Raw genomic sequence first — 26923 nt, forward strand, 5'->3', positions numbered from 1 at the left:
CACTGCTGAAACAAGCAACTTTCAATAACTAGAAAAGTCAATTTAAAAAAATTAAACATTTCCATTCTTCCTGCTTTTCTTCTGCTCCCCCAAGAGCTTGTCTGGTATGTGGGTGGGCTGGGCTCCAACACCCCTTTGGCCAGATCCGTCCAAAGTAACGGTTTTATGCATGATTAGAAGCAGGACTCAAGTCTCCAAGTGAAGTGCCTTCATTTTGTTTGTTTGTTTGTTTGTTCTTTTTTGAGAGGGTAGGGTGAGGTGGAGGTGGAGAGTGAGTTGTCACAATGGAGGGGAGGGGTGCTGAGGAATGACTCCAGGAAAAGACCCTTCACTCTGCCAAGATCAACTCAAAAGACTATTTATAAGTGTTTCATGATGCTGGTGGATAGAGTTCTGTATGGCACTCACTGCTACCATCACCTGAGAGGGAGGGAGGGAGAGACAGAGCAAGGGCTTATAGAGACGAGACTGAATGCCACTAGAGATGCCACAAAATCACCACCGTCTCCCCGTGGGCTAGCTTCGCCCTGATCTCTCCACAACACAGGAGGAGTCCCTCCGTGGGAACCAGAGGGGCATGTCACTGTCATGGGAGCTCGGGGGAGGGACCTTGGATTGAAGGCAAAGGAACTGGGCTCCCAAGAAAAGCCAGACCCTTGGGCTTTTCCTGAAAACTTTCAGAGAGGGGTCGGGGGGTGGAGCTGGAGGGAGTGGGGAGAGCCTCGTGTGTCCATCATCTTTCTGGGCGGAGACTATCGACCCATTATAAAGATGCCACAGCAGATTTTGCTTGAAGAAGGCCCCGGGCGGGTTCTAGAAAAGCAGCATGGATTCCCGTCGCTTTCTGGCTCGTCTTCCTCTTGAGCCTCCCCCACTCCCCTCGCCCCTCCCCGCTTCACCCTTCAGCCTCAGTTCCCTTACCAGGGTCCTGTCTCTCTCTATTTCTTCGGTCTTCGTCCCCTGGACTGTCCGACGGGCTCTGGCTCACTGTCCCCTTCATCTTCAGGAAGTTGGTCAGGAAACTTCTTACGTTTTCTGCGGACATACGGGTGGCCAGGAAGGTGTTTGTACAGCAGAGCCACCAGACACTGTTCTGTCTTCACCATGCAGTTCAGCACGTGGCTGCCACGGCAGTTGTAAAGCTCTGCGTTGGTAAACACTTGCTTCATGTCGGTGAGGAACTCCTGCACAGAGCGGTAGCTCCCACAGGCACACTTGCTCTGCATTGTCTGGAAGTCCATGGGCTGGGTGATCACATCGTAGTAGTCTTCAGCCTCATCTCTGGTCACAGGCTCCCTAGGGAGAAGAACCAATGGAGATAGCAGCACAGCCTGGAAGGCAACTTGTTCTCAAGCCACCGCCCTGGCAGAATGGGAGGAAGAGAGGAGGTGTGTTCACTTTGTCCTAAGAACTGTCCCTTCCCAGTTTGGGAGGCTAACTGCCCTGCCATTGAGACATGGCCCGGAAGGGACGGGTTGTTCCTAAGCTCTTCGGTCTAGCCAGCTACAAGGTTGGTCATAGTGCTTCATGCTTGGGAACCACTCACCTGAAAGGCCAACTGAAACGGTACTTCACAAGCTTGTGGAGAATCTCTTCACATTTCTGTAGTTCTATGCTTTGCCTCCGGGAGCTCCGCTTGGTTTGAAGCATCTGGCACCAAAGAAAGACAACTCGTTATTACAAAGACAAGAGAGGAGGAAGAGAGGACCAGGTCAGAAAATGTGACTGTACAGGAAAGGAGAAAGAGAGGCAAAAAGTTCAATCATCTTCCTGCAAACAGTGACAGTCAAGTCAGCACGCTTGCCTCCTGCCTGGTGAGTGATGATCAAAGAAGCCAAGGACAGACAGACAGCAGTTGGCATGCTAGTAGCAGCGACTGGCTTGACAGGGCCCCTGAGGGACATACGCGTGTGGCAAGGGCAGCACAGAACCTATGAACCACCAGCAGCCGGTTCTGAGGGGAGGGCAGTTCTATGGGAAGTAAAACAAGAGGTACAGCCCCCTTTCTGTACAGGCCTATGGGAGCTAAACAGCCATGCAGAAAAGGAGTGGTCTCCCTCCCAGGAAGCCAGGTGAAGTTGCAGCTCCCTCAGAGCTTGCTTTATGTTCCTGATCCCATCCTCAAAACAATCACATTTCTAAGAGCCTCTTTTTGTTCTTTAAAGTGCTAAAGAACCCTACAGAGCAAACCCAGTAAACTCACACTGACTGAGGAGCAGAAGAGAGGGTCATGTCCCTCGGGCAACAACTGTCAGCAGGAGGCCCGGCAGTCAGGGAAGCATTGCTAACATTCCCACAGCGGAGACCCAGCCCCTGGGAGTCCACTGGAGACACATGGAGACTATTTTCAAATCCTTAACAAGCTGCAGGCGGCCTGCTAACTGAAGGGGACAGTCTTTGCAGGCTACAGCAGGGGGATGCCAGACATAGCTGTTCCTGGAGGGCAGGCCTGCTGCCTGCCTACAGGCCCACCCATCTGCCTCAGCAACCTCCAAAACGGGGAGGAGAGGGAAAGGAGCCCCCACCTGTTGCCTGGTGACAGCCTATGCTGGGTGGAGAAGAAACAGAAGGGTCAGGAGAGGGTAGAAAACCATTCCTACCAGCTCATCAACCTCCGCGTCGTCCACAGGTGGGGCCTTTGGCCGAGACCTCCTGGCAGGATGTGACTTCTTCCCTGGGCGTCGGCCAGGCCTGGCTACAGCGGGAATAACACTCTGCTTGGCCCGAATAGTCTTTCGAGGTCTCACTAAAGTTTAAAAAAAAAGCAAAACAAAACAAAACAAAAAAAAATGGATTCAGCGAGAATCCGAGAGGATGAAAGGAACTCATCCTTGGGGTAGGTAAGGTGGGGGAGTCTGGAGAAGCAAACACGGGCTTAGTATGAGGACACGGCACTCCTGTGACCGATGCAGGGGAAGACCAAAACGTTGCATTCCAAAGGCAGCAACAGACGAGGTATGGTCCCTTCCACAGCCCATATACCTCCGGGGAGGCTAGTCCCAAGCCCAATCCCTTCAGTGCTCCCCCTCTGACTCCACCCAGCTCAACTACTCCCAAAAACAAGATCCCTGGAGGAGGAGCAGTCTCATGCTAGCTAAGTCTGCCTGGAACGCCTAGAGCCCAAGCTCCACCCAAGAGAATGTGTATGTGAGATGGAATTTCCTTAATTTCCAAAGCACCCTACATTCAACATGCCCAGTCTTTTCAGAGAAAAGCCGATACCAGTGTGAAGGACTGAATCCAATCTGGGATTGGCCCAGCCTCACTTTCTTCCACAGCCACCCTTCCTGGGAGCCCTGAAGAGGGAAGGAAGAATACCAACCCCTCCGAGTGTCCTTGTATCTCAGGTTTACAACAGGTGCTCCGTGCCAGGTAGCCGACTTCCCTCCATATGTCCACAGGAACAATGCTCCCAAAGAATTCACCCAAGAGGTCGCCACTAAAAAAGTTGGATGCTTTGGCCTAAAAGGGTTCTGAAGTATCAAAATACTTCCTAGATTCTTTTGGCAAAGAGAGGAGGCTCTAGAAACCAGGAGGGAAAACAATTCCTTGGAAAGGGAGGAACAACTTGGAAATGAAAAGCAATCAATAAAAGGAACCAATGCATCGCTATATTCAGAATCCGTTTTCCAGACAAAGATGCAGCCAAATCATGGCTCTGGTCAACAGGGTTTCTTTGTGATGGAGGATTCATGGACTGCTGGGAACACATGAAAAATCATGCCTGGTGAATAAGTGTAAGGAAACCTTGTAGGAATGAAAGAAAGTAAGGAGTCGCAAATTATAACCCTGGAGAATGAGGGAGAGGCTAGGAGGAAGGAGACAGGTGTGCAAAGACCTCTGAGAAGACTCAAGAGCAGCACTACTGCCTAAAAAGCCACATCCTCTCACCCGAGACCAAGTACAGCAGTTCAGAGCTATGATCTTGGAAATGGTACCATCTCCTCAAAGGTTCAGCAAAATCTTGCTAACTCTTCAGATGACATACTCTCAAAGATTCATGAGAAATGAACATGGGACAGTAAGTCAATGAAGTGATCATGAAGTTGACGTTATTTTTGTTGTTAAGTGCCACTGAGTTGGTTTTGATTCAAACCTCCAACCTTGCGATTCAAACTGACCTTGCAGTCCAGTGCTTATCCTACAGCACGCCACACCAGGATTCCAAATGATGCGGTTATCACCTAGTAGTAAGAAGAGATCTGAACTCACCTGAACACCTTATAACTGAGTCTTAGCAAAAGCCACTTTTTCAAACTAGTAAAGCTACCTAGCTAGCTCTTCAGTCCATACATGCTGTCAGGAGGGCTCAGTTCTTGGAGGAGAAGAACTACAAGCTTGGGAAAGTGACAGGTTGGTTAAAAAATAGGAAGGAGCCCTGCCCCAAAGAGAAGGACCAACACAGAGGCAGCAACAATGGGCTCAAACGTAACAACTGTAAGAATCACACATGACCGGACAGGGTTGCGTTCTGTCGTACAGAGACAGAGGCACTAGGAGCTGGAACCAACTCTATGGCACCTAACAACAACACAGCCCTGGACAGTGCAGAGTACAGAACGTCACTGTAACCAGAGAAAAAAGCCTTCCTGGAAAGCAGTGCTGTCGCAAGTTCCCATAGAATGAAGAGTTCTGAACCTGGGGATTTGCCCTGAACATGAGGAGCCCTGGTACTGCACTGGTTACGCTCCGGGCCTTGATTCCCACTAAATCTCAGAGCAAGTACATCTGCCTGAAGTTGACGTTCTTGCAACCAAGCCAACCTCCTACTTGATAGGTGGTTAAATGGCATCTTGAAAAACCAATCTGAAAACACGAGAGCCACACCAGGCACCGCCCTAGGATGACAGAAAGACGGCAGCACGGACTGATTTACTACCAAGGCAGGCTCCAGGTCAGCGTCGCAGACTTTGAGGTCAACTCTGAAGGCAAACGGAATACTTACACCGCAATCCTGCCACCTCATAATCTTCTTCTTCCTCCTCTTCCTCCTCCTCCTCCGATTCACTTTCATCCTCTTCACTGTCCTCAGAGGCAGACTCTTCAGTATAATTCCTGTGAGGAGGGAAGAGCACACAGATACTCGGTTCTAATCCACAGTGGCCCAGAGAAAGGTGCAAGTTCTACACGGATCTAGGCAACTTTTTCTCTGCACAGACAACAGACTTGCTATAAAACTGGATGATTTGGACCTGGGGGATGGTGGGCGGGGGAAAGACAAGGGACCTGGATCTAGGCAAAAACACAAGAAATAAATGAAAACCTAAGCTTCAAAAAGCCAGCTCTCCACCAGGGCCCAAATGGCATCAGAGATCAAGACCAAATTCAACCACAAGCCCCCTCACAAACCAAACACTATTCCTTTTGTCTCAGAAAACAACCAGATAATGTCATACTACAGGTATTAACAGCTGTCCACGAGTCGGGGGTGGGGGGCGGGGGGAACACTGAAAGGATAAACAGAGCCCAGACAGGTGTTACTCCACCTTGATGGCCTTCCAGGAGCTAAAACAGCTTGCAGGTGATCCTAACATCAAAGCAATGGTAATCCCTGCCCAGAGCAGCTGGTCCAAAGCCCCTCCACTGCAGAGAAGCAAGCCTTATCTAAGTGTAGCTAGAATGGAGTGCGAAATATCCAAGTCATACTTGCAAGGTGGGGTTCAGGATCAACCAGTGCTGGCCTCTTGAAAAAAAGCCAAGCCAGAGTGCCTATGTGTTGTCTTTTTACACCTCAAATATCATAATGTGGAAAACCTGGTATTAAATGGGCAAATATTTGATATCCCCTCTTTATAAGTCCCTATATCTGACATTACTGGAGTTCGGTTCTTAAACAAAGACCCATGTCTCCTCTTGGGCCCCTCGCCTGCTCACTGTGAAGGTATATAGAGACCAGCCATAATGGCAGGTGCACTGAGCAGTGTTTTAGAGAGCTACACTGAGTGGAACAGAGAGGAGGAACAATTAATTCTGAGAATGTTTCTCAAAAAAGTTCTAGCTGGCCATGTGCAGTTTATCCAGTTGTGAGCTCTAGGAAGAGGAAATACTCCCAGCGAGGAGAAAGCGCAGAACACAAGAATGAACAATGAGCAGTCTGTAAGAAACGCACAAAAGTCGGAGCAAGAACGTCTAAAAACAGGCTGCCCCAAAGCTGGGGAAGGTTGTCTGAATTTTATTCTGGTGGTTGTGGAAAAACGAAAAGTTTCTGAACAGGAAAGTGACCCAAGCAGATCTTTGACTTATGTAAATCATTCTGATAGGACCCAACCAGCTGATGGGTTAGAGGAGGATGAGGTCAGGTGAAAAAGAAGAGCTGTAAGGTCACTGAAAAAACCCACAAGAGACCTGTAGGAGGGCCAGCTGACGTCAGGGATCATTAAAAATGGAGAGACAATTGCTTCCCTGGCCATCTGACACTGAGTAATATTTGGCAAAGGAATGGGCATGGAGAGAATGGCCGAGAGAACATGTCCATGTTGGCATCAATCATGATAAAAAAAAGTCAAACATCAGACATGAGTAAGGAAAGCAATGAGTTCAACAGGATTTTAAAGCAGGGGGTGGTGACAAAAAATAATTACAAAGAAGGAAGAAGTGGAAAACAAGAGCAGAGGGAGACAGACTTCAGAAGAAGGTACGGTCCAGGGAAGACGGAGACTGTGAGCTGCAGTGAAAACTGGTGTGGTCAACGTTAAGCGACAGTGGAAGCAGAGGCCTTGAGTTTCTACTGTGATAACTTTAAGTGATCAGGCTCTCTAGCCACAAGATGAACTTCAAGCTCTTTAGAACCATGCAGTCTAAGTAAACGATGCTTAATTCTAGTAGCTATTCACTTTAAAAGAGAAACTCTCACCTGCCACGTGAGTTGCGCCTGGCGGTAGCAGGCTGGCAAGCCGGGCACTGCCACTCGCCATCTGGAACTTCATAGAGGGCGGGCCTCAGACAGAACAGGTGGAAGGCTTTATTACACTCATCACACAAGATCAGTTTGTCATCCTCACCTGCAGAGATAAACGTGCAAGACACTGGTCACTGAACTCTAGGATAAAGCTGCTCAGCTCCAGAAATGCCACAGCAGAGCAATAATACTGTAGCAGTATAGCACTATCCCATTTTTAAAAACATCATAATCTTCTGTTTGCACATTTACGTTTTTACATCATTTAATTTAGAAATGTAACAAACTAGACTATAGGAAATTTAGTATTCATGTCTCCTGAATGACACGCCAAATCTACCCATGACTAATATACGACAGTAACATTTAGTACTAAACTCCAAGTGGTAGCTGCACCCCTGAAAACTATTACATTTCTGCTCCTCAATCCCTCGGTTCCCAATTCCTATAGGACATGATTCTCTAAGTCCCTGTTTTCTTATTTGTAAAAATACATTAAAGTAACCTAACGTGGTCATCTCCCTCTCCTAAAGCAGCTTTTACAGCAACTGAATAATTTTACATAGATTTGTTTCATCTTTGGAAAGTAAACCATAACACCCAATTCACAAAATACCATTACCCATTAGAAATCAATCCCAATGGGGGATTTCAGCCATCAAATTCCTTTTGCACACGTGGGATTTGAAAGACCTCTGCAAACCCACCAGCCACTCCTCGGAAACTCTATACTGGGTAGCTGAGTCGGAACTGGCTTGACAGCACTTAACAACAAGCATTCCATAGTCTCAAATGGCTTGCTTGGCAGGCCTGGGTGCTGGGACGACTGGTGCTAACCTGAGCATTTTCCACCCTACCTACTGCACCTGTCTCACTTCCCAGGTGACTAGAGCTCTGAGACCATAAAAAAACGTTACGTTTGGATGAATGAATTTTGCTCCCCGAAGAAAGCTAAAGGTTGGAGAGAGCAACTGTCTCCTTTTGCACTACATTGAACCAGAAAGCCTGCTCTGACTTGCTGGCGTTGTGTTGTTATTATGTGCTGTGGAGTCAGTTCAGACTCATAGAGACCCTGTACAGGGTTTCCGAGGCTATAAATCTTTACGGGAGCAGAAAGCCTCATCTTCCACAGAACAGCTGGTAGTTTCGAACTGCTGACCATGAGATTAGCAGCCTGATTTGTAACCACTACACTACCAGATCTCCATGTTAGCATTGTGTAGATGAGAAGGTCAAATCTGCTCTTCCACACTTCAAACTTACATAAACAGAAGGCCTGGAGGAGCCCAGGTCACTGCACTGGCACATTCACAATAGCAACTTTAGACTAAATATAATACCTTTCTTTCGACAAACTTTGCATCTAGCGTTCTCTGCTGACATATCCCACTTGATACAGGCATCAAGCATCCCAAGTAGAACATGCATTCTGGAAAAGGTCTGAGCTTCACGGATTGCGGCCTTCCATTTTTCTAGCGCAGATGCAACCTAAACAGACAACAAACCAGGCAAACATTATTACAATGACCTTGGAAACATGAAATCTAGATTCTTCACCTAATGATGATCAAGGGAGGACTAGAAAAGGGGGAAGATACGGGCGATTCCTAAGCACATTTATCTCCTAGAGTTCCTCCAGTCTAACTCATTTACTTCACAGAAAAAAAACAAGGATCTGAAGCGTGATAAAATGTGCTAACAGTGAAAAAAACAATGAAAGGGGACAGGAGGGATGGCAAGTCTCTTCGAATGAAGTTTACCCAAAGGTTCAGGACCATCTATGTGCTGTAAGTGTGAGTGAACAACAATGTCACGTAGTCACTACCACCCTGGTTCACAGGCTATCATTTGTCAGACTCCCAGAATACTGGGACTAGACCTAGTAAATTATACCAGTGAGCCACTCAACAACCAGTAAAAGTACTAAGTGTGTGATACAAAAGTTTCCTCTTCAGGAAAAAAAAGAGTAATCTGATGAAATACCTATGGATGCAGTAGCTCAAAAGATGGAACAAATCTTTATAGCGAGGATCATTCCCACCACCACCACCACCCCTCAATACACAGGGTAGACAGGAATGGGCAACTTGGACATTGGCTACCCAAAATGGGGTGAGGGGCTACAAAGCAAGAAGTGGCTGGCTTACAAGCTTTCAAGAGGGAACCTAGATCCAGAGGAAGGTAGAATCTCCATTGAGTAGTATCCAATCTGTCTGGGTGGTGCTGATGAAAGGAGATGGGGATAGGACTCTTGTGGTACAACAGTGAATAATTGTTCTCAGGACTGACTGTGAGGGTTGGAAATGTAAAGGTAGACGTTTTGTAGTAAAAGGTGGTTGACTTTGCAGTCCAGAAGCAGAGGTCCCTGGGACCATCAAGGGTGAAGACCGGAGTGTGGGACTCTACCCAGAGAAGCAGTGACGCCAGAGATGGAGGCAGAGATGATGACGTAGAGAGATGGAGCGGCTGGGGACTCTAGACCCAGAGAGGGAGAGGTGCTGTGTGCTGATGACCAAGGGGCAGGCTTGTAGGGTGGTCTGATGTTTGCTGACGCATGGAGGGGATTGTAACCATGGCAATGAAACGATATATGATAGGATGAATGTAAAACTAATGTTCTCCCATGCAAACTATCACATAATTCACAATATAACATTTAAAATAAATAAATAAATAAAATCCAAAATAAACGTTTTCTCTTGTACTATATCACCAGCTTTTAACTAAACAATTCAAGTCAGGGTAGTGAGTATGTCAGCAATGGGTTCTCCATCTCCATCAGATAGTACATATTAATTACGAATCAGCCCAAAGAAAACAGAGCTAGGTTGAGGGAAGTATAATCAGGAATTTCAGTGGTTTTAAATACACCCATCTCCCCTAAAAAATATGCATTCTAAGGAGTTTTCTTCCTTAGAAATGACATTTGGGGCCAATTCATTTTTATTACTGTTTTATTAGTCCAAAGATGATTTTTTAATGTTTACAAACCATTTCTAGCATACAAATTAGGTAAGCATTCATGTAACCAAATGTTAACTGAGGTGGGATCATTGTTCGTGAGAAAATACAACAAAGATAAAGTTTACGCTTCATCAGAAGCTACTTGTGAAGTGCTGTTGTGAGTCAGTTCCAACTCACAGTAACCCTGCACAGGGTTTTCAAGGAGCAGCTATGGGTCTGAACTGCCGACTTTATAGTTCGAAGTCCAGTGGTCACCCTACAGCACGACAACCAGGGGCCCTCTATCTTGTGGAGGTCATATTGCTTAGCTCATCTCACTGAACAAGGCCCTGTCTGGCTACATTTAACAATTCAGCAGGCTTATTAACTGACCACACCACAGCTGAATTTGACTGTCCTGCCCTAGGCAACCAAACCAAACCAAACCAAACCAAACCTTGCCCGTCAGTCAACTGAGCCCCTATAAGATGGAGGAGGGCTGTCCCCAATCTCTTTCTTCTACATACAGGCTGTTGGATCTGAACTGCTGACCTTGTGGTTAACTACTATATCAGCAGGGTTGCTGTCTATTTTAAGTAATACAGTCTTCCTCCTAAAGGACAGGCCTTTAGCCTGGAAGCCACTGGCTAGAAAACAGAGCTGCCATGGGACAAAGACAGCTGCAGGGGCGCTGAAGCTAGGGGCTACATACTAGCGTGGGGTGAGGGCTGAGGACAGGCAATCATATCCTTTCTCTTCCCCAACAAACAGAGAAGTAGAGATGCATGTGTAAGAAATAGAAATATGTCAAGACATTTACAAGGTGGGCTTCAAAAAACTTCTGGAAAAATGAAATTGAAAGACACAGGACTTTTCCCACCAACTTTTTGAAGCAGCCTTGTATTTAAGAGAATGCTATAAAGTCCTAGTAGAAACTGACTCATTCCTCACTCTAACCTCCACAGCAGGTATTTTCATCATCTGCCTTTGAAATACAACATCATTTCCTCCCTTTTTCCACGTGCTTCTCAGTAAAATCTGAGGTCCACAGCTATAGGTGTTCCCTAATGAAATTTAACATTGACAAATAGTATTACAGAGTCTCTATTGCAAGAGGAGCCCAGTTTTTTTCTATGGAAAATGAAAGTATGAATTTTAGGTTCAGTTCTTGGTGTTTATTGAGAATAGGTAGGAAATGGCTACAAACAGGCTTTGTTGTCCTCTAGTGGAAAATCAGGTGTACTACAAACAGTTATTTTAGAAAATCATCCTAACAATATACACAAAAAACTCCACTGCCCTGGAGTTGATTCCAACCCAAAGTGACCATACAGAATTTGCAAGACTGTAAATCTTTACAGGAGCAGCTTACCTCATTTTCCTCCCAGGAAGTGGCTGGGAGATTTGTACAGTAGCTCATAAGGCCTCATTATTATAAAATAAATTAGATGAGATCCCAGAAAAAAGCTTAGAATTTAAACCCCTTACTGAGATATAACTGATATAAAGTTCATGCTGTAAAGTATACAACATGAATTTTATTTCAATTATATCTCAGTAAGTATCCAGCATGGTTTTTCTTATATTTGCAGGGTGTTCAGATATCCTATATTTTAATTTTAGAACATCAGTCCACAATGAAATCCTGAACCCATCAGCTATGATTCTCCATTTTCCACCTTAACACCTCCCTCAGCTCTAGGAAAGTACAAATTTTGTTTCCTGTCTATACATTTCCTAGAAATCATACTGCGGCCTTTTGTGACTGGCTGTTTCCACTTAGCATGATTCTGATGCTCATCTAGGGCACGGCAGGCTTCAACACTTCAACAGATTACAATATTCCATTGTAGGATAAATCTTGCATTGTTAAACCATCAGTTGTGGGTTGTTCCTACTCCTTTGGCTATTAAGAATAGCGCTTCCTTAAACATGCATTATTATTATTACTTTATCTGAAAAGAAAGCTTGCAAGGGTCTCAAAGCAGGTCAGGGCTAGCTCTGATCCAGGTCTCCAGATTCCCAATCCAATGCTCTTTTCATTATACACTGGGTATCCCCCTAGACCAGACTAGATGTCTCTCAGCCTCGAATTCTAAGACAAAAACATTAGGCATTCGAGATTTGAATAGAACACCCTGGACCCCAAACAGTCCAGCACATTAATACACACACACTAGCACCACCACATGTTTATGTCAGTATTTGTAAAAAAAAAAAAAAACAGAACAGCTGCAAGATTGTAAGTTTTGAAGTTTTGACATCAACACTGGAGACATCCAGTAAAACAGTGCTGCTGGGAACTAGACTCGTTATTCGGGTGGGAAATTAGAACTCTAGCACACAACACAACATGGAGCCCTAAGCAGAGCGGGTTACACGATGGGCTGTGTGCTAACCACAGGATCAGCAATTTAAACCCACCAACTGCTCCGAGGGAGAAAGATGAGGCTGTCTGCTCCCATGAAGATTTACCATCCTATACAGGGTTGCTATGAGTGGAACCGACTCCACAGCACAGAACAAGCAGCACACTTTTAAAAGAAGTTCGTTCCTGGTTAAAAGCACATACAACAGAGCAGGAGGAGCCAGCTTATATATATGCGAGTCACCCTGAATCCCTTAGCTTAACAACAGAAAGGCTATGTTATGTTTTGGCAGGGATATAATAAGGCTTTCATATCACATTCCTCTACAAAAGAATATTTAAAATGGAAAACAATTAGGTTGTCAGGATAAACGCGATCAAAGGCAACAGAGAGCCAAACAAAACCCAGGATTTTGCCAAGTTACACATCAACTTTCCCATTTAATTCAAAGAAACAAAATAAGCATTACCTATTTAGAGTCATCAACTACTACAGAAGTGTGATTTGGGAGAATCCACTTTTACAATGAAAAAACTGAAGCCCAGCTTGGAGACTGATGTAAAGCCATTGAAAAACCCTGATCCGGCCAAGTGGAACCCTTCCAAGTAAAACCTAGTGGAAATTTTCAGAAGACGGCAGGCACTGACCTTCGGTGGGGAGCTGGTGGGGCTCGCTGCCATTCTAATGCATAACACTGTGGAACTACTTACTAGGCAACCTAATTGATTTTCCAAGAAACTGTTCCATGCTTTCCATTAATGTCTGAGACCCAAGGTTAAACATGCAAAGTACTCATAGTTTCCCCCCAGTCAATGTAAGGCGCAAGCCTCATGTGACAAGCAACAAAGAGGTTACTTCACTATGGAGCTAAGTACTCAAAAAGAACGTAAGGACATTGCAGTTACTGACCCTCGGTGAGAAAAAAATAGTGCTCTACAGGAAAATAATCAGCAAGACAGATGTGACTCTTGGAGAGACCGTGTCAAGAAAGAGTTTCTTCTGCAGAGAACGGGGTCAAGAAGAAAACCTATGGACACTCCGCAAGGCGAGAAATTACGCCCACTGAGAAGAGATGCAGCAAAAAGAGATTCATTAACTAGAGTGTAAAGACTTCATCTTTCATTCATAGCCCCTCCGGTGGTTTTGCTCTACTGACCTTGAAAATCACAGCTGTCAGCTTGAGGACTAAGGTGCGCCTGACCTAAGCCATGGTATTTTCAATAACCTCATATGCATGTGAAAGCTGGACTGTGAATAAGGAAGACCCTAGAAGGATTTATGCATTTGAGTTATGGTGTTGGAGGAGAATACTGAAAGTGCCATGGACTGCCAAAAGAACCAACAGATCTGTGTTGGACGAAGTACAGCCAGAGTGCTCCTTGGAGGCCAGGATGGCCAAACTTCGTCTCTCATACTTCAGACATATTGTCAGGAGGGACCAGTTGCTGGAGAAGGATATCATGTTTGGTAAAGTGAAGGGTCAACGAAAAAGAAGAAGACTCCCAGCGAGATGGATTGGCACAGTGGCAGCACCAATGTCCTCAAGTATGGCAACAATTGTGAGGTTGGTCCAGGATTGGGCAGTGTTTCGTGCTATTGTGCCTAGGGTCGCTATGAGTTGGTGCCGACTCAACGGCACCCAACAACGACTTCATGTAGAACATTAAATGTGGCACTGTGAGATGTTAATCACAAGGTCAGCAATTCAAACCCACCATCAGCTCAAAGGGAGAAAGAGGAGAGACTGTCTGCTCCTGTAAAGGTTCAGTATCGGAAATCCTAAGGAACAGCTCTGCCGTGTTATATACAGGGTTGGTATGTGTCAGAATCGACTACTCAATGGAAGTGAGTTTGGTTTTGACTAACTAGTTACACTGACCATAACTCTGATAGCAAAACAAGCCAGATACCATAGGAAAACTACAGGCGAGTACCTCTATGAACAGCAATGCAAAAATCCTCCACAAAGACCTGGTCAGCCAGCAGTGTGGCAAGACCTGGGGACTCTTGGGCCCAGAGTCAGTGACATAGCCACAGAGGACTAGAGTGGAGAGTGAAGCGTCCAGCTGGTAAGAAGAGAGGGGATATGCACAAGAACACCCACACTTGCAGATAATACCCACTTGACCTGGCTTCAATGACTGGATGATCAGAGCTCAACCAGAAAAAAGAAGAGGAAAAAAAAGAGAAATCTGATACAATTTGATGAACCTGACTACACCTATGGATTCAGTAGCTCAAAAGAGGAATCAAATCCTTACAGCAAGAATCATTCCCACTCCCTCCATACACAGAGTAGAAAGGGATAGGCAACTTGGACATTGGCTATCCAAAATGGGGGGCTACAGAGGCAAGAAGTGACTGGCCTATAAGCTTTCAAGAGGGAGCCTAGATCCAGAGGGCATGAAGGAAGGCAGAATCTCCACTGAGTAGTATCCAATCTGTCTAGGTGGGGCTGATGAAATGAAATGCAGATAGAGCTCTTGTGATTAATAGTGAATAATTGTTATCAGGACTGATCGTGAGGGTTGGAAATGTAAAGGTAGAAGTTTTATAGCAAGGAGGGCAGTGATTAACTTTTCAGTCTAGGAGCGGAGGTCCCTGGGACCATCAAGGGAGAAGAGCGGAGAGCAGGACCCTACCCAGAGAAGCAGTGATGCCTGGGATGGAGGCAGAGACAATGATGTGGAGAGATGGAGCAGCTGGGGTCTTTAGATCCAGAGAGGGAAAGGGGCTGTGTGCTAACAACTGGGGGGGTAGGGAGCAGGCTTGCAGGGTATATCGTTTGGTTGGCTGATGATGCATGGAGGGGATTGTAACCAAGGCAATGAGACGACATATACGATAGAATGAATGTAAAACTAATGTTCTCCCATGTAAACTATCACATAATTCATAATAAAACCCTCCACAAAATACTAGTGAACAAACTCCAACAGCATGTAAGACTCCATGTGTAATTATTCTAGGAATGCAGGGATGGTTCAACATTAGAAAAATCAATCACCATATTACACATGAATAGAACAAAAGGAAAGAACCAAATGACCATTTCCCAAGATGCAGATAAGGCACTAGATTGAACAACCCAGCACTGTTTTACTTGATGAAAATCCACAAGACTGCACAGAAGGTGAAGTTTCTCCCTATGATTCAGGTATATATCTATGAAAAGTCAACAACTAAGATTTACTTAATGGACAAAAATTGGAATTTTCCCCCTTGCAATCAGAACAAAGTTGGCAGCTCAAAATCTACCAGCTGCTCTCTAAAACCCCATATAGGTTCTCTATGAGTTGGAAGCGCCCAAACAGCACAAAACAGCAGCAACCAGGACCAAGACAAGTCCTCTACTCTCACTACTTCTGTTCTATATTACATTAGAAGTCCTAACCAGAGCAATAAGACAGGAAAAATAAGCAGCATTCAGACTGGAAATGAAGTGAAATTATCTCTGTTCATAAATGACATACATGAGCCTATATACAGAAAATACAAAAGAGTATGCAATAAGGTTCTAGAGTTAAAGAGAAATTTAGCAAAATTGCAGGGTATCATGTCAAAAAACAATAGACAGACCTTGAAAAGGAAATTAGGGAAATTATTTCATTTACAATAATATCTAAGAACTTAGAAATAATTAAACCGGGAATGTAAAAGACTTACAAAATGAAAATTATAGAACACTGGTTAAGACATTAAAGAAGACTTAAATCAATGATGTTCTGTGTTCATAGATTAGATACTGTTGAGATGTCAACACTAGCCCCATTCCCACCCCTGCCCCCAAAGCGATCTGCAGTTTCACACAATCTCAGGAAAATTCTAGCACATACAGGTGGTGTGACTGACTCATTGTAACAGGAACAATGACCTTCTTTATCACAAAACCAAAGAATTGAATGGTACCCGGCTACCATCACTAAACATTTTGATCAATGATTCTATGGTGGTGGCTGTGTGCCCTCTAATCAGTTCCGACTTACAGCAACTCTGTAAAAGGTTTCCGAGGTTGTAAATCTTTCTAAGAGCAAAAAGCCTTATCTTTCTACCAAGGAAAGACCAGTAGATTTGAACTGCTGACCTTACAGTTAGCAGCTCAATGTGTCACGGCACTATGCCACCAAGGCTCCTTAAAGCTTCTGTAACAGAATCCTAATCAAAATGGGGGAAATGCAAAACAGACTTTCAAATTCTCAAGCACCCCAGGCTTTCTGGAACCAAGGGAGCTGGATGAACCCGAGACTATTCCTTTAAGTAATCTTTAAAACTTAAATCAAAAATATCCCTGAGTCTTCTTAAAGCTAAACAGTTTAGCTTAACTTATAAAAACGTCTGCTTTGAGCTTTATGCTCTTTTAACAACTATCTACAAGGGATCAAAGTAACAACAGCCAACTCAAAAGATTAAGTGGGAAACTTCTAGGGCAGTAAGGTTATGTTAAAGAGGAACAACTTAGAAAAGGAGGGTGAGATAGCTCAAAGACTGCAAACAATGCCACAGAATTGTCTATGCAGAAATAGCTGGGTTAGTGCATGTTTTGTTGTATTTATTCTAAACAACAAAATTTTTACAATTCCAACAGCCTTCTCTACAGAAATGGTAAAATCAGTCCTCAACTTTACATGGAATGGCAAGAGGCCTCTAAAAGCTAAAGCAATGTTGAGATTTAAGAACGTATTAGGACTCACACTTCCTCATTTTAAAATAATTATAGAAATTAAGTCAAAATCAGCCTGATATTGGTATAACAATAAACAATGGACCAACAGAATAGAATTCAAAGTCCAGAAATAAACCTACACATTCTATGGTCAACTAATTTTTGACAAGAGTGCTAAGTCCATTGGATACAGAACAAAGAACTCTTCAATGAACAGTGCTTGGAAAAGTTGATTTCTACATACATAGAAACCAAACAGGATGCACGCATCACACCATACGCAAAAACAAATGCAAAATGGATTAAAGACTTAAATGCGAACAGTAAAACAATAAATTCTTAGAAGACAAGACAGGGGAAATGCTAGCAGGCTAGTTTTTAACAATGGATTATCTAATATAATAACATCCGCACAAACAACAAAAGACAAAAGAAATGAGACCTACACGTATGGATGCAGTAGCTCAAAAGAGGAAACAAATCCTTACAGCAAGGATCATTCCCACCCCCTCCATACACAGAGTAGACAGGGATGGGCAACTTGGGCATTGGCTACCCAAAATGGGGAGGGGTTTTTGCCTACAAAGGCAAGCGACTGGCTTACAAGCTTTCAAGAGGGAACCTAGATTCATTCAGAGGGCATGGAGGAAGGTAGAATCTCCACTGAGTAGGCAGATGGATCTCTTGTGATACAATAGTGAATAATTGTTATCAGGACTGCTTGTGAGGGTTGGAAATGTAAAGGTAGATGTTTTATAGGAAGAAGGGGAGTGATTAACTTTTCAGTCTAGGAGCGGGAGTCCCTGGGACCATCAAAGGAGAAGAGCAGAAAGCGGGACTCTACCCAGAGAGGCAGTGACTGCCTGAGATGGAGGCAGAGATGATCACATGGAGAGATGGAGCAGTTGGGGACTTTGGACATACACACAGAGAGAGGGGCTGTGTGCTGACAACCGGGGGGGAGGCTTGTATGTAGTGTGTACCCTTTGGTTGATTGATGATGCATGGAGGGGATTGTAACCATAGCAATTAAATAATATAAGATAGGATGAATGTAAAACTAATGTTCTCCCATGTAACTATCACATAATTCACAATAAAACATTATTTAAAAAAAAAAGAAAGAAAGAAATGAGACCTTGTAAAATCATAAAGACTTTACAAAAAAAGTGAAATGTCAACCAACAGATTGGGGAAATATCTTCAGAAATTGTATATCCAATAAGAATCTAATAACCTTGAAAAAATGTATGTGTATACACACACACACATACAAACGTCAACAACTTAACAACAAAAAAACACACCGATCATAAAATGAGCAAAGGACTTATATAGACATTTCACCAAAGAGCATATTCAAATGGCCACTAAACACATGAAAAGATGCTCAGAGTCATTAGCCACTATTGTTTTTAAGTGCTGTGGAGTCAGCTCGGGCTCATAATGACTCTGTATAGGGTTTCTGAGGAGCAGCTGGTGGGTTTGAACTGCAGACCTTGTGGTTCGCAGTCCAGTGCTGATCCTCCAGTGACACACCAGAAGTCCCATTAGCCACTATAGATGGAACTCAAAACCACAATGAGATTACCATTTCACTCCCACTAGGATGGTAAAGAACAGATGTTGCTGAGGATAGGGGGAAACGGAAACGTTTATCCACTGCTAGTGGGAATGCAAGAGTCCTGGGGTGGCGCTGTGGGTAAATGGCTTCAGGCTGCAAAGCCGTTTGAATTGCAAGGTGGGTGGTTCAAGCTCACCAGCTGTTCCTCGGAAACCCTATACAGGGTCACTATGGGTCGGAATCGGCTGGATTGCATGTAACAACAAATGGGAATGCAAAATGCCACTGTGAAAAATAGCTTTGCAATAAACTAAAAACAGAGCTACCACATGACCCAGCAATTCCACCCCTAGGTAGATACCCCAAAGACTTGAAAACAAGAGACTCAAACAGAGCCATGTAGACCAGTGTTCACTGAAGCACTAGTCATAATAGCCAAAAGGCAGAAACAGCCTAAATACCCATAAATCACGGAATAAATAAAATGTGGTCCATATATACACTGGAATAGTTATACAGCCAGCAGGAGAAATGGAGGCCTGATACATGCTACAATAGGAATAGAGCTTGATGACATTATACTGAGTGAAGTTAAGTCACATAAGGACAAACACTGTATCGTCTCACTTACATATGTAGACGAGAAAAAGTAAACGTATAGAGACGGAGCTTATTAGTGGTTACCAGGTGGATTACAGGTGGATGAGGAAAAGGAAAGGTTTCGTTTTACAGTGATGGGGAAAAAATCACCTTACAAGAAGGTTGCACAGCCAATTAATGTCATTGATGTCAACAAGCTGTACACCTGTAACAGGCTGAAATGACAAAAGGTGTGTGGTACATTTACAATAATGACCTAAAGAGTAGCTGCTGAGGATGCTTAGTCAGTGTCCCTCAACTGTATATTAGAAAGTATATTCTGGACAAATGAAACAATAAACTATTTAAAACATAAAAGGAGCACAAAAGAAGATGGGAACTAAATCCCAGTAAGCTGATGATGAGTCCAAGGCATGATTTAGTAGTTAAGCCATCACCTTACTGAATCTGAGTTTACTGCTCTGCTTACCCCTTACTGAAAATGAATGTCCCTGCATCACATTATCACCCCGGCCTCAGGAAGAAACTTATGGAAAACTTTAATTGTGTACAAACATTTGAGGAGCTTTAAGAAAAGGAGGGGGAGGAGAGAATAAACTCATTCTGGGTACACTGGGAAAGTAAAACAAGGAAGTCCATTTCAGCTCCATTTAACAGGTGATGCCTCCTTCTAGAGTCCTGGTGTGGCACTGTAGGATCAGCACTGGACTGATAACAGCAAGGTTGGCAGTTCACATCCAGCAGCCACTCCTCAGAAGTCCTATACAACATCGCTATGAGTCAGAAAGGACTCCACAGTACCTAACAACAATGCCTCCTTCTGAAATCCTGGTGTGATGCTGTAGGGTAAGCACTGGACTGTTAATCACAAGATTGGAGGTTTAAACCAACCCATCACTCCTCAGAAACCCTATACAAGGTCACTATGAGTTGGAACCAACTCAATAGAACTTAACAACATGCTTCTTCCTTCCAAGGAGACTGGGTTGCCCAACAGAGCACCTGACTATCCACCAAAATACTGGCAGTTCAAACTCACCAGAGACTCTGGGAGAAAAGACTTGGCAATCTGCTATTATAAAGATCACAGGCCAGGAAGCCCTGTGGGTCACTTCTGCTCTGTCCTGTATGGATGGCTGAGTCAGAAGCAACTGAAAGGGAACCAACAGCATGCTCCTTTACCTCATTACATGCTAACATTAATTCCTACTTACTCCTCAAACCTGAATGTGTGTTAGCCCTTCCAGGAAATCTTTAATTTGCCCGAGGTATCTGCAACACAGTAAATTCCTTTATATGGCTCTTCTAGCCATGCTCTCGTAACTCCCGCAAAATGACTGCGAGGGACAAAGAAATAAGATGCTGTGGCCCAAACAGAATTGGACAGTCTGCTAAAAATGCAAATAAGGGACATGGAACCCTTGCAGAGGACCATACAAATAAGGCATCCGAAACCATCATGAAGGGACTGGTCAGCTCTGCCATTCCACTAGGTAAAGGAGAACCTCACTACCATCAAGAAGAGCTGGATGCGGAGAGCATCTTTTGTACATAGGATCCTTGTGCTGAGAACCTTCGAGACCCCGGAGAGAAAACTGCACAAACTGGAGACACACATAAAGGGTCACACCAATGAGAGTGACAGCAAGCACAGCAGAGTTTGATGTGGTTAAAGCGCTGTGTCAAGCCGGTTCCAACTCCCAGCAACCCTGTATAGGGTTTCCGAGGAGCAGCTGGTGAGTTTGAACTGCTGACTTTGTGGTTCACAGTCCCATATTGATCCCCCAGCACCGTACAAGGAGAATTGAGCAGCAAAGAGAATGTCAGCGACAGAACCAGGATGCTGACATAAAATGGCACAGTGGACCGTGGGGACCTAGGAGTAGGATGCCTCCAGGCACCCAACAAGAGCTAAAGAAAGAGCTTTTTTAACACTTGCCAGAGCAGGCCCAACCAAGAGCAGAGACTGAGAACACAGGCTGTGTAAGGCCCAGAGGCAGCAGCTGAAAACAAGTTGTTCTCATTAAAGAAAAGTTCTGCTCTGAGCACTGTTGTGCAAGTATCTGAGTCTCTGCTTAAAAATCTTTGGGGATATAGCTAGGAATGGATATCCTGCGCCATGTGGTAGTCTCACCACTGGGCCAACAAATAACATCAGAAAAACTGGAGAAAAGATTGAAGTTGTCAAAAGACTTCATTTTACTTGGATCAACCATCAACACTTGTGGAAGAAGCAGCAGCCAAGAAATCCAACAATGGATTACGTTAGGCAAATCTGCTACATAAGACCTTTTAAAAGTGTTCAAGAGCAAAGATGTCAGGTTGACAACTAACCATGGACTGCCAGAAGAATAAACAGATCTGTGCTGGAAGAAGTACAGCCAGAATGCTCCTTAGATGTCAGGATGACTTCATACTTCAGATATATTATCAGAAGGGACCAGTCCCTGGAGAAGGACATCGTGCTTGGTAAAGTGGAAGGTCAGCAAAATAGAGGAAGCTCTCCAACAAGATGGATTGGCACAGTGGCAGCAGCAATGGGCTCAAGCAGAGCAACAATTGTGAGGCTGGCACAGGACAGGGCAGTGTTTTAATCTGTTGGCCAGAGGGTCACTATGAGTTGGGATCAACTCAAGGACACCTACCAACAGTAACAGTGGTAGTTCTATTTTGAGTTTTTAGAAGAATTGTCACATTACTATTTTACTTATAAAGTGTTATGCTGACTTTGAGCTTGCGTAAAATGTGAAGCAAGTCCCACCCAGTGCCAACAACAAAGTAAGTAAAAGTTTTTAAAAATGACCAAAGACCACCTTTCTCAAAAGGAGCATCAGCTCTGACTACCACTGACCCCATAGAGGCAATGCCAGGGCTGTGCTCCAGAGTCCATACTGAAAACCACACTGGAAAGTACAGTGCTTACAACAGTTAAGAGGTATTATACAGGGTTAGACTATGCTACAGTCAGATCACAATCTTCTACACAACCATAAACCTACATCTCTAATAGGTACCTTTGCCTCCTCTGCCATTTTTTTCTCTTCATCCACTTCCTCCGTCTTTGTGGAATCTTCACTTTGGAGTTTTCTTCTCTTCTGTGTGGGAGCCATGAAGCCTTGGAGAAACTTCTTTATGACACTGGCCTGAAGGGCAATCACGCACTCACCAAAATCTTTCAGTTTTTCTAACGAAATCACCTACAAGAAATTATTTAAAAATTAGACTAAGAGAAAGGCTAATAGCAAGATGAAAAGAGACCACCCTAGACTCAATTCAAATCAAACCAGACCTAACTGTCAAAGGGGCTACACGGCATTAACCTAATTGGCTTCCTGGAGTTACGCAGCACTCAGCACTGGTCAGCTTACCGAGTTAAGAGTATATGACTCTGCCATTTCCCCAGGGCAGGGTATTCCAACTGCTGAAACATGCTCTACTTGAGGAAGTTACATTCAGTCACCAATTACCAATGCCTAAAAAGTCAAGCTACAGTCCTAAGACAAAGACAAGCCTAGAGGAAGAGTCAAACTTCACTTCATAGAGTGTTTCCTATCTGCCAAGTAAGATGGTTTATGCAGTTGGTCTCTCATTTCTGCTTCCTCACATATACTTTACAGACGATGGAACAGAAGCTATGTGACGTGATGAAAATTAGGCTCACCAATACTGCACGCACCTCACCAGTCCCACATGACACATACCTAACAAACAGAAACAAGTAAGCTTATAACTCATTATTGGCCAAGCTCTGGGTGTGGCACAAGTAGGCAACTGATAAATATTTAGTAAATAAATGAAAAGGCATGAATAATATTTGAAACTGGCAAAATCATTTGGGCTGAGCAATTCTTCGAAAAATCTTGAAGCATCTTAAAAATGCTTAAACCCTTTATGCCAGGAAACATACAATGAGATTGTTTCAAGACTAATTAAAGAGACTAAGTAAAATCAATACCAACAAAAATTATTAAGTGAAAGAAATGAATAGTGTTTATAAGATGAAAAAAACTATATAACCACTCATAAAATCAACTATTAGATTATCCATATATATGACTAACTTGAAAAGAACGGCACACATGTGACTTACAATCAGTGAGAACCACAATACCTGATGGACAGCAGACAATAACGTTCTCTCCAGCTTTGATATCTAAACCAAAAAATGAGGTCTGGGGTCTCTTCAAGTCTTCACCTATGCCACTTAAGGTCCTTCTGAGCAGTAAATGACAAGACTGTAAATGAGTCTGGCAATGAGTGATGTCCATAATTCTAATGAGCTAAGCAGAGAAAAAAAGTAGGATCTATACAAACATGCTAAGAAGCTCTGGGAGCGTAGTGGTTCCAAATTAGGCTGCTAATCTCAACCGTCAGCAATTTGAAACTATTAGCTGTTCCGCATGAGAAAGGGGAGGCTTTCTGCTCCAGTAAAGATTTTTAGCCTCGGAAACCCAGTACAGGGTCACTGAGTCGGAACTGACTCCACAGCACATGACAACAACATACAAACATGCTGCATACTTGAAAACACAGGCATTAAATAGTCTATGTTAAATGACGCCATTCATTCTAGAACAATGGCAGCTGTGAAGTTTTTCTAGATACCAGAAGATAACGATGGAAATGCAACAAATAGAGAATTTTTTGTTCCTCACATTTTTCAAGGCTTCTCTTGGAAGATCAAGGAAAATATCAGGAAACAATTCCAAATTGAGTTTCCATGAGAAACAATTTTCAAAAGGATGTTTCTAGACAAAACCTTAAGTTCACAGCGGCTACCAGAGATGGGACAGGTAGAAAAAAAGGGAAACCGTATCACTAAAAAGTCTCCATGGAAAAGGACCTGCTGGCAATTACTATGTTGTTGTTAAGTGCCACTGAGCCAGTTTCAACTCATAGCAACCTCGTGCAGCGTTTCCGAGGAGGCGGCTAGTGGGTTTGAACTGCCAGTCTTGCAGTCAGTAGTCCAGTGTTTATCTAGGTCCCGTATGTAGGTTTGGACATACGGCAAGGGCTGTGGGAACATGTGTCCATACACTGGGCACAACTAAGGGTACTTGTTAGCCATAACCAAACACCTCCTGGAATGTATCAGTCAATCAGCAAAATATAGCTCACAGGTGATATTCTTCATCCGAATGGGATGTGTAGTGTCTGGGGTCTTAAAGGTTTGTGAGCAGCTATCTAAGACAACATTACTGATCTCTACTCACTCAGATCAAGAGAGAAGAGCCAACTTTCAAAGGAGAAATCTAGTCTACAAAATAAGTGAAGTCTACATGAACATGGCCTAATCTCCTTTTGAGATCAGAAACACTACATGGTGTCAGGCTACCATTCCTGTCAACGCCAAGACTGATGGAACCTCACAGAATGGTGGAAATCCATGAAACAGAGCATTAAATTCCTTACAACAAAAATAACAGATGCAATGGACTAGGTGAAACTGAAGGACTCTTTAAGCCTCTTTTCCTGAGATACCATGAACCAAAACTAACCTGTAACGAAACAACTGGCTCAAAAAATGAGGAATATTACCCGTAATTACTGTGCTTCTTTAATGAATCATCTCTGTGGGACCACACAGTCAAGAATTCTAAAGATGATAATGTAAGGGGGCACAGAACTGGAACAATGAGAACGTAAACAAGGATGTTCACACATTGTGAAGATTGCAACTAATGTCACTGAACAACTTGCTAGAAATTGCTGAGAGGAAACCTAAACGGCTGTGTGTAGTTTCACCAAAAACACAATAACATATGATTAAAAAAAAAGAGTCAGGTAGACTCTGGAGAAACTCTTGACTGGAGGTGCCCTTGACCACCACCCTTCACCTGCCATGAACTCACCTCAATGGCTCATTTGTCAGCCAAGCAACAGATAGGTATAGAGAGGAGACAACAGCACAAGTGAGGTGCACACACCCCAGAAAGACCAACCATTTGAGATCAAAAGGGTAGCCTTTAACCAAGGATAAAATCCCGAAGGGTTAGTAGAGGAGGAGGAATGGAAACAAGAAATACAGGGAGGAAGTGACATAAGTGATGTTATACTGAAGAGACTGCAGTCATTGAGATGGAATGAAGTGTATGATTTGCTGAATGCAAAACTAATGATCTGCTCTGTAAACTTTCACTCAATTCACAGTACAGTTAAACACTCACAAAAATGTTCCCTTTTCTTACCCGAGCTTCAAATTCTGATGTTTCCTCCACATATCCAAGTCCTCCCTTTTGTAACCTTGTTGCAACTTCAATGAGATCACTCCGAAGAAAGCTTAACAGCTCCTGATTGCCATCACAGGATTTTAGACCCAAATTTGGTTTCCGAGCCAGATGAATAGAATGAATGATGTCCGGGTACCTAGAAGCATTGGAGAGGAGGTGCATGAGTGGGGAGAACAATGGAGAATTTGAACACGTTCTTTAAATATAAATTCATTGCATGATGTGAGTTTCGTTTAATTTTATTGTCGTAACTGTATTGCCAAAAAATTGTCATTTAACCATTTTCAAGTAATTCAGTGAACATTATTGAATGACACGCCTTATTTCTAGATATACTTGGATCTTTTCCATTTTTCCTTGGTATTTATTAATTTAATAGTTTTTTGTTTGTTGAAGAGATTTTCAAATTTCTCTCATTTCTAAAGTTATGCTATATACAACTTATTTTCTTGTCTTTGATCATTCCAGTATCTAAAATCTATTGCTTGCTAAGTCTTATTTGTGGTGCCTTACTTCTTTGTGAATTTTTTTTTTTTTAAGTGTATCTTGGAATTTTCTCCTTGGAAATTCTTTAAAGCTTTGAAGCTGTGTTCCTGTAGAGAGAATATGAATTTTGTCAGTTGCCAGGAATTGCTACCAACCTGGGACTTTAAATCATCTTCTTGGAATTCTTCACAACACAAAAGAAACATTAACTGGAACTGTAGTAAACAGACACTTTTATACAAAAGATTGACCCTCTAAGAGTCAATCAATAAACACACTCTGCTCTGGCCATAAGCTTAATGACTAACTTTCTATAGTAAGACAAAAACTACTAAAGGTTACCTGAGTACTGAATTCCTTTTCCTCTTTCTTAGTAATACAGGTTATTTTAATACTAGGATCATCACTGGACTACAAACCACAAGGTTGGAATTCAAACCCACCAACTACTCCTTGGAAACCCTACACAGAGTCACTACGACTCAGTGGCACTTAATAACAACACACTTCACTGTGTCACACTGGTTTTCCTATAAATGACCTCCTTTCATTGCTTTCTAAATACTATCTAATTTCCCTTTTATTTCTCTTTGATCTGAGAATTATCTAGGAATGTATTTTTTAACTTACTAGCAGTTAAGAGCTTTTTGGTTATTTGATATAATTTGTTTTTTTATCTTATTCCAATACTATCAGAATGTAATCTGAAAGTTTCTACTTTTTCAAAATCTGTTTAGATTGACCATATAATTAGCCACAAACACTTTTATAAACGTTCAAAGGTTACAACAAAAACTATAGATTCTATTTAAGGGATTCTGATTTTCTAATTCTTCTCTACTTTTTCTTTAATCTACTTTTCTTTAATCTACTAGATTTGCCAATTGTGGAAAATGCTTCCCATGAAAATTTCATTTTTGTCTAGTTGGCCTTATATTCTTAATGTTGTTGTTAAGTGCTGTAGAGTCAGTTCTGACCCATAAGGACCTTGAGTAGCTTTGGTTTTCTCTATTTAACAATGTTATTGGGCATAACATTCCATACATAATTATGACTTCTATTATTACATGAAGTCCAGATGTGGCACTACAGAGTAAATACTAGACTGCAAGATCAGTGTGAATCACAAAGTTGGTGGTTCAAAACTTACCAGTCACTCCTCAGAAACTC

The 26923-nt window shown here is 43.1% G+C and overlaps 1 protein-coding gene across 1 annotated transcript in view; it reads right to left on the reverse strand.

Annotated features, from left to right (window-relative positions):
* Positions 1 to 938: 938 nt before the first annotated feature.
* BAZ1B (bromodomain adjacent to zinc finger domain, 1B) overlaps positions 939 to 26923 on the reverse strand; it is an 87705-nt gene continuing 61720 nt past the window's right edge. Inside the window, exons 12-19 of the mRNA XM_006859692.1 lie at positions 25226 to 25403; positions 22052 to 22234; positions 8239 to 8386; positions 6854 to 7001; positions 4946 to 5055; positions 2601 to 2746; positions 1547 to 1650; positions 939 to 1296 (exon numbers count right to left, since the gene is read on the reverse strand). Coding sequence (XP_006859754.1) covers positions 939 to 1296; positions 1547 to 1650; positions 2601 to 2746; positions 4946 to 5055; positions 6854 to 7001; positions 8239 to 8386; positions 22052 to 22234; positions 25226 to 25403 — 1375 coding nt within the window. The remainder of the gene's footprint in view (positions 1297 to 1546; positions 1651 to 2600; positions 2747 to 4945; positions 5056 to 6853; positions 7002 to 8238; positions 8387 to 22051; positions 22235 to 25225; positions 25404 to 26923) is intronic.

Source organism: Chrysochloris asiatica, unplaced genomic scaffold (assembly GCF_000296735.1).
Source record: "Chrysochloris asiatica unplaced genomic scaffold, ChrAsi1.0 scaffold00034, whole genome shotgun sequence".
NCBI lineage: Eukaryota > Metazoa > Chordata > Mammalia > Afrosoricida > Chrysochloridae > Chrysochloris > Chrysochloris asiatica.